The sequence below is a fragment of the Colossoma macropomum genome, unplaced genomic scaffold, assembly GCF_904425465.1.
Source record: "Colossoma macropomum unplaced genomic scaffold, Colossoma_macropomum, whole genome shotgun sequence".
Lineage (NCBI taxonomy): Eukaryota > Metazoa > Chordata > Actinopteri > Characiformes > Serrasalmidae > Colossoma > Colossoma macropomum.
The window spans coordinates 20,967,600-20,986,324 of record NW_023494807.1 but is presented as its reverse complement, the minus strand read 5'-3'; the positions used below and the strand labels follow the sequence as shown (position 1 = coordinate 20,986,324).

Below are 18,725 nucleotides of genomic sequence, written 5' to 3'. Positions count from 1 at the left end.
TCACCTCTTAATGTATTTTTGTGCTCCGATGTACAGCTTTTGGTCCGATGAAATGGCGAATCAAGTCGGTAGCCCTTGGAAAAGTTCGGAATTATTTTTACGCGACAAGCCATGACATCATACCATTTTTAAAGGGCTTCCTGTGACTGCACTGCAATTCAGGTCTCATTCAGTTAACAATAACCAGGAAAAATTCCCAATCAGAACCTGGCAGCTATATCACCCAGGGCTTCCATACACTTTTTGTGCTGACATGTCCAAGAGCTGCAGCAGTAGGTTGTAGGCTTTTAGGGGTCGGAGCAGCTGCAATCTTCCTGGTATCCTGGCTTAGAACTGAACCAAGATAGAGACTTTAAAACTGCATTTAAAGGCTGAAGTTTAGGTCAGAGGCACCTTTTTTCAATTGTTTCTGGTTTTGCCAAGTTTGTATCTGTGTTGTCCAAGGACTTTCAAGACTAACTTGGAGTGTAGGAAGTTAAGCAAGCCTCATCAGTCTGGTCCATGTTTCTTAGTCTGTGTCTTTTGAGGACTGTGTTTTCGCTTCATTCACAGATGAGTATTGCTAAGTAATTAGGTTGTTCCGGTCAAGACCAGTTGACGGTGCCTTGGTGGTGCAGATCACTCCTGACGACTGGTCTGTTTTAGAAGCAGACACGTTATTCTGTGTTGGTTCCTGTTACCCCATTGCCTGTAGCTGAACTGTAACAGGGACAAATACTCAACCAGTTCTTTGGTGTTTTGTTTTCTGCTGTTACTTCAAATGCAGAACGATTTCAATAATGCGATGAGGATGAAAACTCTTAAAAGTATTTGTTCAGAGTCCGACATGGCGTCTGAACCCTCCTTGACAACTTTTTCTCTCTTTTTTTTTCCTTCTAAAACAAGTGAGTTCGTGAGTTCAAGTCTTGGGAATCTATCCGCTGAAGTTTTGGTGTTTTTAGTAAGATTAGTTTTAAGAAACGTGTTCAATACTGAAACCAAGAGTTCGTTTCTGGTTGTGTACAGTAGGAAAACGGATTAAAGGTACAAAATTAGCTCCGAGTCAGTAGCGTACTGTAAAGGTGCCTCCGATTCTGTGTTGTTTGTGTTCCGGGCACTTCTCAGAAACCTCAGAAATCAGCCTAGAGGATACAGCTTTCCTCCACAATCCGTCACTCCAAACCTGGACACACCGACAGCACAGAAACTTGGAGATGGAATTGTTTCAATCTGTAACTCCCCCCTCCCCCCATTCCCCTCCAAGGTTTAAAAACAGGGTTTACAGAAGTTGTTCTGAGGGGAGATGGATCTTGGGCACAGTCTTACATCGGAATGGCATCAACTGCCGTGTTCCCATGAATCACTTAGCCCTCTAACTCTGCTCTCCTTTATAGTTTTATTTTATTTTTATTTTTATTTTTATTTTTTTTGCTTTTTTTTGTATGCGGAACCAAAAGTCGTTTCAATAACAAGGTTTCAGACCTACCTGTAAATACCCTGAATTACAATCATTGGGATTTGTTTTCCAGAAGTACAAAACTGATAAGGTTAATGTAGTTTTTAAAAACATGTATCATTATTTGTAAGTTAACTATCTGCATGTCTTGAAGCCATCAGGCGTTAGCTAATAATTTTCTAAAGAAAAAAATCGACAAAAAAAACTTTTTACACATTTTATTTTTACAATTTATTTGCTTACCTTGACATAAATATCCCAGATTATAATGTGACCCTTTTATTACTGCAAATTTATCTTTATTTTCCATATTTCTGTTTCCTGTGTACAACATATAGGCAATTTATAACAAAAGGAGAAAATTATTGAAGAAATTTAAAATTGAAATATATTTTATTTGAAAGTTTATGGACCTTTTAGCCGTGAGTTGGAACAATTGTATACTCGTATGATTTGAACTGACTTGACGGTTATAAGAAATGTATCAAGAGTTTTATTTTTTATGCTTCTTTAATAAAATCTTGTTTTTTGTTTTCGTTTTTTACTGTAAAACAATAAACATCAGTGTCTTGGTGCTTTTCATTTGGTTTACAATAGGACAACACAAATGGTCGGTGCTTAAAAGCAAAATTGCTTTGGATTATAAACACAACATAGCTTTAATAGAAATGTTGCACTTAAGTAGGAAAAGGTGCTGTTACACGCTTCACTAATCTTTGAAACTAAGGTGCAGTAGCTTATACTGCCACTAGGGGGCATCAAAACATCAGTGAACTTGGTGTGTGAGTGAAAGGCTGCCGCTTTGCTTTCTCTGTCAAAAAAATGTTTGTGAACTGGTTGACATTTCCTGCACTTCAGAATTCTTGTTTTTACTCTAGAAGCTGGTGTAGATATTTACACAGCACAGTCAGTCTAATCTGGTGAAGTTTCATATTTCATTATAATAAAAGGTGGACAAAACGGCTTTAAGCTGTAGACATGTATGAATGCTGTAACAGACAGAAGTGCACTTGCCTTTTCTGCTTTACTTGTTGTTGGGATTTAATTATTTTTAAACACCGTCTAGTGGGAAATTTAGCTGGAATGTTCTTCAAAAGGAACAGTATTAACATTGTATGTAATCAATTGAAATAGGCACTATGTAAAACCTATCTAGATATGGAAGGAGTAAAAGATCATTAAGCTCATTAGACCAGATTTCCTTCTTCACATTTTTGTGCTTGCTTTACCAGGTTGTGCATTTTGGAAAGTGGTTAAGTCTTTTCCAAATGGCAGCCCTCTAATAAATTGCAGCTTATTCTTCCCTTCTGGACAAAACTTTCTTCTTTATGAGTCATTTTGGACCAGCTGTACTAACATATGTTGAATGCCTGATGTTGCCTGAAGTTGACTTATGTTGAAGGTTTGGTTTTAAAACTTTGTTTTATTGGTAAAACATACTGGTAATTAAAGTACAAGAAGATGTGAGTGAATGATCAGAAAAAAAGTTGCTGTTTGCTTTAGGGACAGGACAGCTACACATAAGGTCAGTTTCCCAACTTCTGAAAGGAGAAAAAAAGATGGTTCTTCAAGGGTTCTTTAGTGCCTTTCATAGTTTATTCTATTGTTCTGTTTTAAAAATAGTGGAACCCTTTTTGGTGCTTTATAGAACCATGTACAACACATTCTCCATCTATCTCAAGAACCATTTTGCCATGCAAAGAACCATTTAAGCATGAATGGTTCTGCATAGAACTCATGGTTCCAAATACAATCATTGACCCCTTTGATTCAGTAACAGTCTTTACTCTTCTACCAGTGAAGGCTTTGCACTAGATGTTGGAACATTGTAGTGAGGATGGTGCACCATAACTCCAGTGAACGCAGGTCCACTGCTACACACCCCAATGTTTTATACCCTTCTAGCCGATGCTTGGCATTGGGTGTGGTGACCTTGAGCTTATGTGCAGCTACTCCTGAGCATCCCATTCTATTGGCACTATCTGTGGACATTATACAAGCTGTGTGTGCAACTGAATGCTTGTCAGTAACAGGTGCACCTCAAAATAGCTGAATTCACTAATTAGAAGTACCTGAATATTTTTAGACATGAATAAAAAATTACACCGCTGAAAAAAGAAAGGTCTGGTTGCAACTGGCTGTTTTCATTAGTTTTTCTATCTATTGTACCTCTTGCTTGTGTGTCTGTATAAACAAGACCAGAGTCAGAGTGAGTGATCAGTTTTTTAATAGGAAGCAATGCTGCATTAATCTACCATCATCCTTATTAGAAACCATCGTAATGATTAAAAATAAAAATTATAAACATCCTCAGTATAAAAACATCCTTTCATGCTTATACACGCTACATTCATTTTTGGATACGTCAATGTATTCACAAGCTTTTTTACTGTTTTTTTTGAAAAATAAATACATTTGAAAATATCTCAAATAAAAACCAAAGGAAATATACAGATAAATCCGTCGACAGTTGGCAGGTTAACATCAAAAAAGACACGTGCTGGCACAATTAAAGTTCAGTTTCCCTTCATGCACTTGATTTCTATTCACAAAGTGGGCATCACGGCAACCGCGTCTGTGGGCATGCACGCATGCATATGGGTAATTTTCATGCCCATTTGTGCTTGAGCCAGTCTGTGAGTGTGTGCGCATGTGTGTGTGTTTCGAGGACGGATGATGTTCCTGTTAAGCATGTGGCATTATTTCATTATGTCCACCTTCTACCAAATAAAGGCCAGTGTGACGGACATTCAGAGCCGCATTGGATTTGGTTTCGAAAACACAAGCTCAGGATGATGAGCCCTACTTCTGTTCAGAACAATTAAAACACAAACATCATTGCTCATAATGTGGCCTTTAAGCTTCATCCATTGCAACTAGCTCATGAAACCCCTATTTGCTTTCCAACAGTAATTATATAAATATGTGCAAGCGCTTTTGTGCTGATTACTCACACTCTGCCTTGTAAACATTTTATATTCTATTCCAAGTAGACAAACAGCTAACCACTACAATGTAATTTAATTGCACTATGGTTTAGTAAAACAGCAAACTTTAATGGCTATGCATCCATGACTGGCTCTCATCCCTCATAAAACCACTTACAGTGTATCTATTTATCTATTAACTCTCTCAGTACTACATATATATCACTGTTATAACGAAACCTCACATCTCAGGTATTGTATCTTTACAGGAGAAGGAAAAAAACAATGTAGGTTAAAGTAGTGATTTTATTCTCATTACATTACAATTTTGGACCATTACTGACCATTATTGGTCAATTCCTCTGGAAATGCTCACACAATGTAAAGGCCAGCTGGTGTTTTCAAACTGCATAAAACAATGTAAAGGTTCTGAGGTTTTGATATGACAGTGATATGACATCATATATATCTCCCATACATCATAACCCTACATGAGGCCAAGCGGCCATTACACGTTTTTGTCAATTGTTCATTAAGTAAGTGAAAAGTAGGCCTCTTGAACGGCCACCTAATTTGAGGTTACATGCCAGAAACTAAATCTGCTTTGTACTTCCTCCTTCAGTAAATCCTACATATTTTATTGTATACTGAAGTACAATGGTGTAATTTCGTATGTGCCACTTAAACATGCCTCTGCACTCCCTGTATGACCTCTGACCAAGAGATCCAGAGAGTTGTGTCTTAGTCTCAGTTTTAAAGTATTGCTGTAGAATTCAAACAGATAAGACTACACCAGATTGCACAGAACTTACGGAAAGCACAATCCACAGCTGTGCCCATAAGCCAGTGATGCCAGACATGAACATAAGGACCAAAGCTTGTATTATTGTTAAGCTGACAGCCTCAGGCCTGAACACGACACAGACGGTGCTTTTATTTGGTGGAATCAGCTTGATCAGATCCAGCCATGTTGAAACACAATGGAGAAGCACTGTTACAAAGCTGTACTGCAAACCATTTAATTTTTGCTCGGTTATCTCATAGATGGTTATCACCTGTTCCTACCCACTCTGCCCCTCAAAGGCAAAGGACAGTAACTATGGCAACAGTGGGACAGTCATGTTATTGTCCAGTCAAATATATTACTGCAATGCATTTTTTTCAATATCCTTAAACACTTGCCCAATTATCTACAGCAGTGTTGGTTATCACCAGCTCCTACCCACCATTTAAAGCTCCCTTACTGTACATCTCCAGCCAATCTGGAAGCAGGCTCACGGGTCCTCCAGGACTTTTTGAACTTTTTTTTTTAAAGTTGAACTTAGAAAAGCTATGGGGCAGATGAAGGTGTTTGGATGAAACTGCCCTATTTTGCAGATGTCTACAGTTGGTCAGCACCACTATAGAAGGACAGAGAGAGTACCTAGGTCATCCTTCACACTCAGAAACCAGCAGGGCCACTAGTGATCTCTTGAACGTGAACTCAGTGTGATAGGAAGTGACTCTCTTGGCCAGCTGCACCATTTAGGAACCCCCAGATTCAGGTTTTGGGGTGAGTGCATGTGACCCATTGTCTGTTAGACAAGCTGTAGGGTCATGTTTGCAGAGGCACTCACTGGATTTCTTCATTGTTAAGAAACATGTCTGAGTCTCACAACTTCCAAAGGCAATTTGAGCATCTCTACTCATGTTTAAGTAATACACTCTTCCAAAACTCCCACTAACAAAGATCAGGTTAAATTGGGCTGGAACAATCCTGATGTTAAGGGCCAATCATGTTTCAGCTTTATCACAGGATGTCCTAGTCATGGGGCAAAGTTTGTAAAAGTTCTGTGCAAGTTTTGTGCACAAAATCACTTAAAATAAAATTAATAAATGCTGGTGAGTAAGTTCACCAATTTTTTAAATAATATATGCAGTGATCTTACGTGTACCTCAATGTCCAAGTGTATTTATTAGATATTTATTAGATCACGTGAAAAAGGAACTACCTAGTTAGCTAGCTAGCTGTTTGGCTTGGCATGTGCATAGTGCAGGCTAACCTGTGCCTTGATTAGCTAGCCAACTTCCAATTTCTGCAGCTTAGCTAGCTATCATAGCAGCAATATGTGAACTTTACTGAACTTAGAAAGTTGCAACACCTTCCAATTTCCAATTTAACCCATGAGAAACCTCAAATTTCTCTGACCAGTCAAGATCCATAATAGCACAAAGCTTAAGTGTTCTCTCATTTGTCACACCATCTTTTTTGGATGTCCAGCAGCGAACAGAACTAACACATATCACAATCAAAACAAACAAACAAAAGCCCTATAATGCACAGAGGCTGAGTGGCAGCTGAGGTGGGCACGTGGAGAGAGTCACAGTGTTAAAGTGGCTTGGCTTCATCATGCACAACATGGTAGAGGACAGGAGAGCGACAGAGTGCTTACTGAACCAGACAGACAGACAGACAGACAGACAGGGAATGGAGTTAAACTCCTTAAACATGCAAAGAAGGCAAAGTGCAAAGTATTCCAAACAATGCAAACAAATCAAGCCCCATTGTGGATTTTTACAGTTGGCTATAAAATGCTAGCGAGGTGCATGAGAGGAGGAAAAGAAAACTCAGATGAAAAGGGGACAGGGTTTTTTTTGGATTAGGGTACTTATGTACCTCTCAAGGCAGCGATGCAGTGTGTGTACGCAGGCGATGATAGTATGACATAGAGGGCTAACAGCTTCCAAAAGCCTTCAGCATGTTTACAAAAATGCTGAAAAATGCTGAAGTCTTTAGTAAATCTAGAGTGCAAAGACGAAGAAATTTGGAGGATATGGCTGTGTATCTATATGTATATGGTCATGTGTTAGCACGTCAGCTGAATTCCCTTTTTAAAAATAAAACAAGGCAAAGATGAAAGAGCTATACCTCTGTCATCATTATTTGCTTGAATCAGATTTCATTGCTTTAAGTTTTTGTACAGAGATTTATGTTATGCCACTATCAATTATATAGCAGAGGCGCAACAGTTTAGAGCTCTATATGGTCTGTACTGAAGTCTCTACTTACTGGACTGACCCCCACTGGTTTGGTTACTGTGTGCATGTCTATGTGCGTGTATATGTGTGTCTTTCCCTTCCATTTTCGCTTCTAGCTGCCTCGTCCCTCCTCGGCCGAGCGCTGATCGGATTTGAGCTTGACGAACTCCTTGGCCACCTCGTCATTGTTGCGCTGGGAGAGGATGCGCAGCACCGTCAGGCCCGTCTCGTCCATATGTACCCGTTTGCCCAGCGGCAGCCAGTAGGCCCCACTGCCCCGTGCCACCACATCCTTCAGCTGCAGCACAGCCATGCCCACTGTGCGGTCCTCCCGGGCAAAGCAGTAGTCCTTCACACACACATGCAGCTCATAGCCCTCGGGGCCCAGCTCACTGCCCAGAACACTGCACAGAGAGGCACAGACAAGGAGAGAGGGTAGAGAAGAACGTTTAGAACCCGTTTCTTAGACAAGGATTAAACTTAGTCTAAGAAGACTGAGGAGGAAGAGGTAGCTTGTAGAGGATCACAGGCCACCATATGCTCACCTCAAAAATCTCAACCAAGCATTGCACATATCAGGGGCTTATGCCCCAATAACTGCATTTTTTAAGATGATGAAATTTGATTTGTTTGTGAGTACTGTCACTGTATTATGGCCAATCAAACTCGGTACACTCTCAGCCTTGGTCCGCCTTATTTTTTAGCCCTCCAATCACTGTTACCTACCACTGCCTCAAGCTTTCAATTGTTCACCTGCACAGCAGTGGTCAAAAGATGCAGCCGGGGGATCTGTAAAAGTGGGACCCTGTCGCTGATAGAATACTGTGTGTCCTTTTCTACCCATCCAAAGCTAAACACAAATAAAAAAGGTTGTTATCAGTGGTCGTGAATTTAGTACTTACAGTGCTCTTATACTACAAAACCTAAAATGGGCTGCGTCAAAATGTCAAGGCAAATGTCTACTTCAATGCATTGAGTCATTCCAGGTAAGACATAGATGGTCCATAGACATTTGTCATGTGTGCCTTGGCAGTATGCTATAGCCTAAGATGATTAGGTTTATTTTTTTTAAGTTTGCTGTGTTTTTCCTCATCTTTGTATATCTCAGCTGTCTGATGTTAACTTAGTTATGTTTTCTTCATTGGGCAAAAGTTGTGCTTGAGGTAAGTGTTGTTGGTTAGTAAAGTATTAGTTGTGTTTATGTGAATTCAGCATTCTGGTTGATGGGTACACAGTCTCGTTATGTTTTTTTATCACCATAGGGCAGAAGCATTAGAATAGGTAGGGTGATGACTGCACAGCTGTCAGGAATAGGCTATAGCCTGATATTATGACACTGCGGGACACAGCATGCTTGGAAATTGTATCTACCCAGTTGGCCTATCCACTTTGTCACAGGCCTGCCCAAACATATATATATTTTGCCTACGCCACTGGTGCATATCTGTAGAGCTGTGTGTTTAGTCAATGCTGACTGGCTATCTGGTGGTGCTGGGGGTGGGACAAGACCCAAACAGTACTCAGCCTAAACCAGAACTAGCTCAAAATGGAGCAGTTCAAGAATGGGTCGGCAAGAGCGGCTTGAGGTTACAAACTTCAAAATGTTACAAAAATAGTTAGGTTAGTATTAATTCTTGGAGAGACACAAGAAAAACTCACAACTCTCGTCTTAATTTTTTGTACACTCTAGCTTGAACACTGCCCTCTGGTGCATGCATTCATATTAAACTCAACATACACTGATGTTACAGTATAATTTAGCCTTTAGACTAAAATAGTGTTTTCCAATTAAAAACACTAGCTAGTCAAGATTTAAGCTTAACCTGGTTCTGAGAAACCAGCCCCTAAGAACAAAATACCAGCTGTGGTGTTCTAAAATAGGCTGAAGTATTCTTTTAAAGGAATTGTTCCTCACAGAAACAAATTTATACCGTTTACCCGTCAGTTACTGTCCGAAGTTTGCTTCTTTTTTTGGCATTGGAGCTACAAGTATAAGTAATGGAAACTTATACCTCACCAATTAGCATCATGCAAAGTGCCTAAATCATCAAACACTTTCCTCAAACCATGTCAAGTTGTTAAGTAATCAACCAGACTTGCTTAAATAGTTTCTGATACTGTATGACAAACTAGTATCTATAAAAATTATTTTAAAAAAGGTAAAACAGTGGTTGCAGTTAGAAAGCCTGATTTTGTCCATATTTTAGTTCACATTAATAAACTTGCATTAGTTGTTAGCAAAATAAGCCTCATAGCTAAAGAAGTGAACTTCAGACACCAAACATGTCTTGATCCACATTTGAGGTTATGGGAAACGTATGCAAATTGCATTTCTTTTTGCAAAACTATTCTTTTACTTAAAACATGAGCTACTGAGTACTGTATAGATGAGGACAGACTTACAATTGAAAGGACTCGCCAAACTTAGGAGACCAGCTGTTGTTCTTAGACTTGGTGGCAAACTTCCGCTTCTTGTCACTGAGGTGAGGCCCAATGATGTACACTTCCACGAAGGGGCGGAATATGCCCTGGGTCTGCCAGCGCAGGTCATTGGCTGCCACCACTGTTAAAAGTGAAAAAATATCAACAAAACCAGTGAAATCTACAAAGAAAAGATGGAGAAAGTAGAAAAGATGTAGAGAAAACAGATGGAGAAGGATGATGAGAGAGAGATTTATACCTTTAACGTTGATTTTGTGTCCTCCTGTGTTGGGGTCACCAAGGATCTCCACAGTCATGGACGCCTCTCCCACAGCATCATCCACACTCGAGGCTGCAATACAAGGTCAGAGGTAAGGAAAAAACATCAGTTTTCACATTCGTCAGTATCAGATATGCCAGTGCTTAGAAATTCCTTTGAATTAAATGCAGTATATATGCTGTATCTTGGTACATTTTCCCTTTGTCTATGCATTGCCACGTCTCATACTTTCCTGCCATGCAGCTCGTGCATGACCTTGTGTAATTCCACAAGCTCTCATTTGCATTTGTACAATGGGAGAGAAATAACAAGGGAAAACACTCAAAAAACCTTCTGAGAATTGCAACCTGCATGCCATCAATGAACTAAAGTCTTCAGCTGATGAGACAATGCATGCCAAGTTGAAGCTCTGTACTTTCACAGTAAAGCATTTTATTGGCCACAGTCCTCTGTTAGTAGCTACGTTTTCCTTTGACTTTCTGCGCAAACTGCACGCAATGAGAATTTATGCATTATATGAAATGAAATGAAAGTGCATAATGAAATGTTGGCATTTTTTTTCTAGCTTTCATCAAACTGACTTTTAGCGAGAAAACATTTTATAATGTAAATGTCATTTCCTGCAAAAACAGCTGGATTTCCATCTCTAATTTCATGTATGTCGCAACCTACTGAAAAGGACATTTTGTTCTAATTTTTATTTTATTATTATTATTTTTTAGATCAGAACCATTATGTGAGAGATCACATTTCTCTGCCGTATAGAGCTGTTTGAACACTTTCCATTTAGAGAGGCTGTAGCCTTTTCTGGACATCTCTCTCTGTAAGAGCCCTGTGGTAGCACTCCATCTAAAGACACTCTCCTCCTGAACTCTACCTATCCACAGTGCTGTTTGTGGTTGTTTTAAGCGGCATGCGAGGGAAATCTGGCACATGACACTAAATTAATGCATAAATGCATTATTTTTCCCAAGAAAAAAGTTTCTTTTGTAGAAATTTTGCAACATTTCACTTATCAACAAACAATTTATTCACTAAAGTCAAACAGAAAAGTTTTACTCAAGATAATTACTGAAAATTTCGATAGTTTCCATAGACATTTTCTCTCTTTTTTTTTACATAATTCACACCACATTCAGCAGGGTTTTAGCTGTTCCAAACCAGATTCACGTTTAAGAAAGATGTAGAACAGACTTAGGTTTTCAAAAGGACAAATTGTACTATTTGTAAACAATTACATTCACAAAGATTTTGCCAGCGAAAGTGAATGAAAGAGGTCATTTTTACAGCGAAACATGACAAAATGCATTACAGATTCTACACTGAATCACCTGTGTTTTGCATTGTGTTTTGTGAAATGCTATTGAAATATGACTGTATATCTGTCATCAGTCTTTTTGGCCTTGTGGCCTCACATGTGGTGCAGTGATAAATATATCTACACCTATCCCATAATGACAAAAAAACACCAGGAAGAGCCCACCACTCTTAACTCCTGAAAGATCTTTTTAGGAGTGGTCAACCTATGTTACTCCCCACCAGATGGTGCTGCTGTGCTAATGACCTCTGTGCATTTTTTCAGAAGCCCTGCCATTTTCTGGCCAACAGATATAGAACTTGCTGAAGATGATGTTTTACACAATTTCAGGGAATCCTTTTCGTTCCCTCAAGCAAAAATAGCACTGTTTCTCTCCTGATGCACAAAACTGCACTTGGCAGCAATACTGAGACTTCTACCCAAAAGTCCATCTGCTGATTAAACTGCTCAATGAATTAGATAATTGCTATTAACTAATTCACTGAATAAAAGCACAGCAGTAAAACAGTGACACAAAAGCTGAGTGCTGGCAGTGAGCACACACACCACACACACACACAACACACACACCACACACACACACAAACACTATAAAAGGATCAGCATAGTCTTCTACATTAATGGCATAGAAGAATGAGCAGGCAGGCTGTATGCCAGGCTAAATGCCAGTCTGTGCCCTCATCCGCTCCAACGCCACCATTACAGCTCATTCAATCAAATACATGCTCAGATATCGCTCTGTGATGTGAGAACAATAGAAAGACAAATGGAGAGAGAGGGAGACACTACATTTCACATTTTACACAAGACACTTTCTACTGTTTAGATTGTCTGCACTCTTTAATCTCTTCATCTGCTGCTAAAGACTGAGGTTACACAGTTTACACTGATCACAGTTTACACTGACTGATTACCATTGATCAGTGTATCCAAAATAGAATTACTGCTGTTAATGACCATTTTTTTTGTTTTACTGTTTATTGTCCTATACTTAGGACAGTAGGGCTGAAAGATTTGGGCAAGACACCTATTTGTGATTTTTCTGACCAATATTGCAATTTAAATAATGATTATTTTCTATAACTTAAGCTGCAAGCCTGGCTTTTTGGCCAAAAAGACCAGAATATCCACTTTTTGAGGCTTAAATGCTGAACATACTGCCAGTTAATTGTGGTTGTATTGTCACAACACACGGGCATTGCTTTTGATTGGTCAAACTCAAATATTATTTGGTTGTTATGTTAAATCTTCTCACTTTAAACTGCTAAGACAACACTGCAGGCTATAAAAAACTGCAGCTCTTGCAATATAAAAACTGCACTCTTTCATACTGTGATTTCCATATAACGACAATCAGTCTTTCAGCCCTATGCTGTAATGTATCTACAGACCAAAATCATTCCTCACTAAACTTTGGCTGTGTGTGAAAATAAAGCTTGACTTGACTTAACCTGAAGCATATGCACAGAGATGTAAAAATGCACATATGCATTTAATAATTCTAAATTAATTAAAATAATTCTAAATTAATTGAAATAATAACATAAAATCTCAGTGGAATTTGAGATTTGATGATTCACTGAATTGTTTCCTACAGTAGTGCAAGCAAACTGGATTGTGCAGTGAAATATGTGGACATTTCTGGTCAGAATGTAAAATTCCGCACAAAAGCTCAGTGTATTGTATTCAACAGCTGTGCAATACATCTTCCTGTGACTTTTGTGTATCTTGGTGATGATGGACTGAACCGTTTCCTGAAGAACCATTTCCAATCGATTGTGTGGTCAGAGATTTACACCCGTACAGATGAATAACGTTGTTTTTACAGAGCTGTTCTGCGGTGGGACATGTGCTCAGTTCTGCCCTCTGTCCTGTACGCTGGCACCTCCGCTGCAGCAGCTGCGCTGGTGGGAGGCAGGCCACTGAGCTAGACCCAATTAACATAATTACCTAACATGCATACACAAATATGCAAACACCTCGTTTGCATACATGAATGTGAATGAGGTCTTTGTTTAAGTGCAGTCATGCTCATGCAGGGAGCAGCCCTGTGTGCCCAGAGCCTTTTAGACACGTACCCTTCTCTGGGTACACATCCTCACTGGGGGTAAACCTCACCCCTTTACCTCCATGGACTAGCAGAGAGACAAAGTGAGAGAAAGAAAGGAGGATGAAAGAGAAGACGAGAGAGAGAGAGAGAGAGAGAGAGAGAGAGAGGATAAGTACTAAGAGAAACATTAGTAATGTCTGGACACAAAAAACACAAACAGCACACAGAGTTTGAAGTGGACAAACAGCAGTAGCCTAGTGAGCTAGAGAGAGAGAGACAAAGGAGAACAGAAGGCCGAGTGAGAGAGCGCAAGAGAGAAAGAAAGAGAGGATAGGAAGCGAGAAGTGGGATTTCCGTTCAAATGTTTTGCAAATTTTAAGTAAGCGATTTTCAGAAAGTCGGTAAAAGAAAATACAAATTAATCCGAGTTTTTATCTACTACTGTTTTGTGAAAATTCCTGAAGATGACATCCTGTGATGTGAGGTGTGAGCCAAGCGTCTAGCTCAATGTGTGTGGCATATACAGTGGAGGGATTCACACCTTTATTAGCTCTCTGCAGTTTTGGCAGCCCTCTGTTAGCTCTAAATAGGACACAGAGTGCAGCAGGTAGTGGGCCTTATAACGACCGTTGATGTCACTGTCCCACTTCACTGTCACCCACCGAACCCCTGCGAACGCCATTGGGGCAAACAGTTCTGACACGTAATGCCAAATATGTGATTATGGTTCCCGCTACATCATCACTTATTCTCAAAATCTGTTTCCATCAAATTTTTTCACATTTCTGCTTAAAACATAAACCAGCTATACCACCTCATCCAAGTGTAAAAACTTATTTTGCGATATTGAGGCTTTTCTTTATAACTTTTCCATATAGTTTTATGCACATTTTCAAAATGTAGTTAAAAAGATGCATGGAAAACTCTTTAAATAAAAGGAGAGAGAGAGAAAGAGGGAGAGGGGAAAGAGAAAGAGGAAGAGAAAGGGAGCGAGATAAGGATAAAATTAAAAAGGAAAGAGAGAGACAGAGTGAGGGTGAGAGAGGGGAAGAGGGAGAAAGAGATGGGTAGAGTAGATAGACCTAGAGATAAAAGAGATAAGGAGAGTGCACAAACGCAGGATACTGAGCAGATAGAGGGGTGTGGACGTTGACGTACCCTGAGTGTGCTGTGACTGGACGAATTTCCTGATGAGTTTGTCTGTGGCCTGTGTGTAGAGTGAGAGAGCGTAGCGCAGAGACTGCAGGTCTGGGCTTTTCTCCAAAAACGTCTTCTTCAGACCCACCCCGCCAGCGTGGAAGTATTGCTGTTACACACACAGACATAGACGTCTCCAGTGCCTTATCTCAGAATGAATTCACAAACATTATCCAGGGCTGTATGTAAACTTTTTCAGTAGGTAGCACTGGTGCTAAAAAAGTTGTAGGTGTTGTAGCATTCATTCAAATATTGTAGCACTATCATCATACTTCTAAACAGAGTTTATCCCAGTAAGTGGTACAATTCAGCATTTGATAAAAAACCAGAGAAGGAATGGAAATGTTTATATTATTTTGAGAAATGTACAGATAATTAATTGTCTCCACAACATACAGGTTCCCCACACGGGGCGCTATTACAGCTGCATTAGCTTTTGCATGCGTCACTGAAAATGAGGAAACCCAACAGCAGCAGGATCTCACGAATGCACCCATGTTTGCACTCTCACATCGATAAGCAAGGTAGTTTACTAGTGCAGGACCTGCGTTGCTCAACATTATTTAACATGTGATTTGTAATTTAATCAGTGAATTTTTTAAAAAAGGATATAGTCAAAAGATAGCAAAGGCTGTACTTGCACCAGAGGGTACAAGTACAAATCCAAAGACGTCTTTGAGCTGACTTTGTTTTTTCAACAGGCAAATGGTTAAATCCTTGATCATTGCTCACAATACATATGATATTACAGCCCCTGAACAAGTTTTGGGCTTTTTATGTGCACTTCATGTGGCATTAATTTCTGCTTACCGTTATTAACATTTAAATACCTTTGAAGTACCTGATGGACTACAACTACCATAAACACTGGAACTTAACCTCCTTCAGAGTTTAAGACATATTTTCACCATAAATGCATGCACACACAGGGTGCATGTGCAACTGTCATTGTTTTTGTGTTTGCAACGGATTCACTTCTCAGACGCTATTGCATTATACAGCCCTGCTATCATTCGAGCACAGTTTCAGTGCTCAGTGTAGAATAAATTGTGATGTGAGCATGAATGTTGTGATGTGAGCATGAATGTATGATTGTGTGTGAAGAGAGCTGTGTGTGTTCACCTTTATGGTATCCAGTGCCAGCTCAATGACGGCACACTGTTTGGGGGTGAGTGCCTTGGCCTCCTCTCGCACCATGTGCTCCTAAATGCCAAACAGAAAACAAGTCAGTATAAGATTTCATTTACATAATTCCAAATATTTTATAATAAAATGTACATTTAATACACATTCGTTATTAATTAATGTGATTGAACTGCAGTGATTTTGGAGAAATGATTAAATACATTTCTTAGCCACAATAATATTCTTGGGTTAAAAAAATCTTGGTGTATTGTTTTATTGTCTGTATTCCATTATTTTGCAAAATGTTTTTCTCAAAATGTTTTCTCATGTTCAGTGTATACGACTCATATCAACATAATTGAATCGAACTGCAGTTTCGAGATGCACTGAAGGTGAAACATGTATACCCTACTAATTATAGGCTATGCTTTGCTGGATTTTTATTAAGGATGCATGATATTTCAAACCAATATTTGATGACGTATTTATTGTACTCGAAGAGCAGAATATTCAGACAATGCTGAAATATCTGCATTTGCTTTATTTTACTGCATCTATAACCCTGCAGGAATAAGTGTTATATAGATATGCTAATCCTGGTAGATTTAGTCCCAATGTCTATATTTTATACATACTGATGTATTGCTGTCAGCACCGGCAGATATATACAGGACAAATATTGAATATTGGCATCAGCCCACAATTTCCATATTGGTGCATCCCTGATGTTTATTATTTGGGTATATGACTTAGCATGTTTACCTTCAGCTTGGAGAGCTGGCCCAACTCTTTAGCAGCATTAAAGATGAGCTGCGTGCCCTGAAAACAGAGGATTTTGTTGTGACACACAGAATCAGCTATTAAAAATGCTGGTCAGAGGAATGATAATGAAAAAGTGTTCAGCTTATGAAGATCATAATGCATGCACACAGACACTCAAAAGGAACTCCATGAGCAATGCAGCTTCAAACGCATACACACTCAAACTCATACAGCCCACTCTCTCTCCTCCCACAGAGCTTGACCTAACACTAACTCTAGACTGCATTAGATCAGAAACCCATCTCCTCTTGTAACGTTTAAAGACAGGAAGCAGCGAGAGCTTTTTTCCGCCCTCTCTGCCCACTGTATCATATTTGTGCTCCCATTCTTGTAATGGTGCAATTCGATCTCTCAGCTGCCAGAGCTTTTTACCAGAAGAGATCACGTGGGGTCGGCCTGCTGGTGGACGCTCAGGATTACAGCTGCTTGGGCAGCAGGTTTTCAGTCTCCATATTTGGGGAGTCTTCCTGTGTGCATGTATGTGTAGGTGTATCACAGAAGGAGTGAAATTAGAGAGCTGAGTTTTTTCTGTATTGTTCTGTATCTGCTAAAGGCCCACTAAGACCTTGCTGAGGGGCTGGATCATGCTGACCTACAGCACCTGCTAATCCATCATCAAACATTACATACACAAGGGAGCTCTGGTACATCAAGATGTCATTTAATAATAAAACACAAATGTGTGTGTTTGTGTGTGTGTTAGGAGAGCAGCCCTCACCGTTTGGTCCGTAAGTTGGGGAAGAACGATGGTTTTCTCCATGGTGTTCATAACCAGCTTCCACAGCTCTTTGAGGACACGCTTCAGAACTGTCTTCTCACAGATTTTAGCAAACAATGTCAGACTGAGAGAGAGAGAGAGAGAGAGAGAGAGAGAGAGAGAGAGAGAGGCAGAGAGGTAAATAAAGAGGGGGAGAGAGTGAATACACGTCCTGCATTCAATTTGAGCCTAACTGCACTCACAAACTACTTAACATAAGCACTTACAGTTTGACAGAAACAAACAGGGTGAACTATTTCTTAAATTGGTATTGGAATTCTACAGATCTGGATTGTTTGGATATATGGATTGTAATTTTTATGCACTATTTGACTTTAATTACTTAATTACATAATTTGTTACTTATGCAATGAATTACATCTACATTCTGTATCAACAAGTTTGAGTTTACCATTCCATTTTATTAATTAATTTTTGCCTTAATGCCAAAAGGTATAGAGCCCTGCTGGTGACATCCCATAAATAAAAATAATGCGTGGCCACGCCTTATTAACGCGTGGAAACGAGATCCTAATGCGTGGCAATGACTTAGTAAGGCGTGGAAATGAGATAATTAACTTGTGGCCATGACTTAGTAAGGCAAGTGAAGATCATACCTTAGGGTCTCGTTCCCATGCCTTACTAAGTCATGGCCACGCATTAGGATCTTGTTCTCATGTCTTACTAAGTCATGGCCACGCATTAGGATCTCGTTCTCACACCTTACTAAGTCGTGGCCATGCATTAGGATCTCATTACCATGCCTTAATAAGTTGTGGCCATGCATTAGGATCTTGTTCCCACACCTTACTAAGTTGTGGCCACGCATTATTTTTATTTATACAGACGTAACAAATGCTAAAGATCATCATTACTTTTTCATCACACTAAAATCATAACAAAATATTTCCTGTTCTACTTGTAGAACAAGCAAATGTGGTATTCATAGGAAGGATCTGCATTTTTGACAAAATGTCTCTGCTTGTTTCAATTAGCTACGATGTAGGAATAATTATTAGAATGAATAATCAAAATGTAAATAGCCGTATCAAGATATACGCACCGGGAGGAACCTAGAACGGTTAAAGTCTGTAGACTTGATCACTAGTTTATGTGGGTGTGTACTTTCTCACTTGCTATCAAGGAAGTCCATGATGGGCTGCAGGACGTTGTCGGCATCCTGTGTGAGGCTGCCGTTGCCGTTAGCAGGAACGTTGGCCCCCTTTACCTGGCTCAGGATATCCCCCATCTGCCTTACACTCACTTCAATGTGGGGCTGGAAACTATAGCACACACACACACGGTCACACTGACTTACCCGCTATGGCAAGAGGTCTTACAGCTAACTGAAGTGCTCTGGATGTGTGAGGTCGAG

General features: G+C 39.6%; 1 protein-coding gene across 1 annotated transcript in view; it reads right to left on the bottom strand.

The window, feature by feature from the left end:
• Positions 1 to 7,130: 7,130 nt before the first annotated feature.
• LOC118796753 (protein unc-13 homolog A) overlaps positions 7,131 to 18,725 on the bottom strand; it is a 75,064-nt gene continuing 63,469 nt past the window's right edge. Inside the window, exons 34-42 of the mRNA XM_036555854.1 lie at positions 18,484 to 18,633; positions 17,312 to 17,435; positions 16,534 to 16,590; positions 15,769 to 15,849; positions 14,608 to 14,755; positions 13,478 to 13,534; positions 10,061 to 10,153; positions 9,784 to 9,943; positions 7,131 to 7,784 (exon numbers count right to left, since the gene is read on the bottom strand). Coding sequence (XP_036411747.1) covers positions 7,493 to 7,784; positions 9,784 to 9,943; positions 10,061 to 10,153; positions 13,478 to 13,534; positions 14,608 to 14,755; positions 15,769 to 15,849; positions 16,534 to 16,590; positions 17,312 to 17,435; positions 18,484 to 18,633 — 1,162 coding nt within the window. The 3' untranslated portion in view covers positions 7,131 to 7,492. The remainder of the gene's footprint in view (positions 7,785 to 9,783; positions 9,944 to 10,060; positions 10,154 to 13,477; positions 13,535 to 14,607; positions 14,756 to 15,768; positions 15,850 to 16,533; positions 16,591 to 17,311; positions 17,436 to 18,483; positions 18,634 to 18,725) is intronic.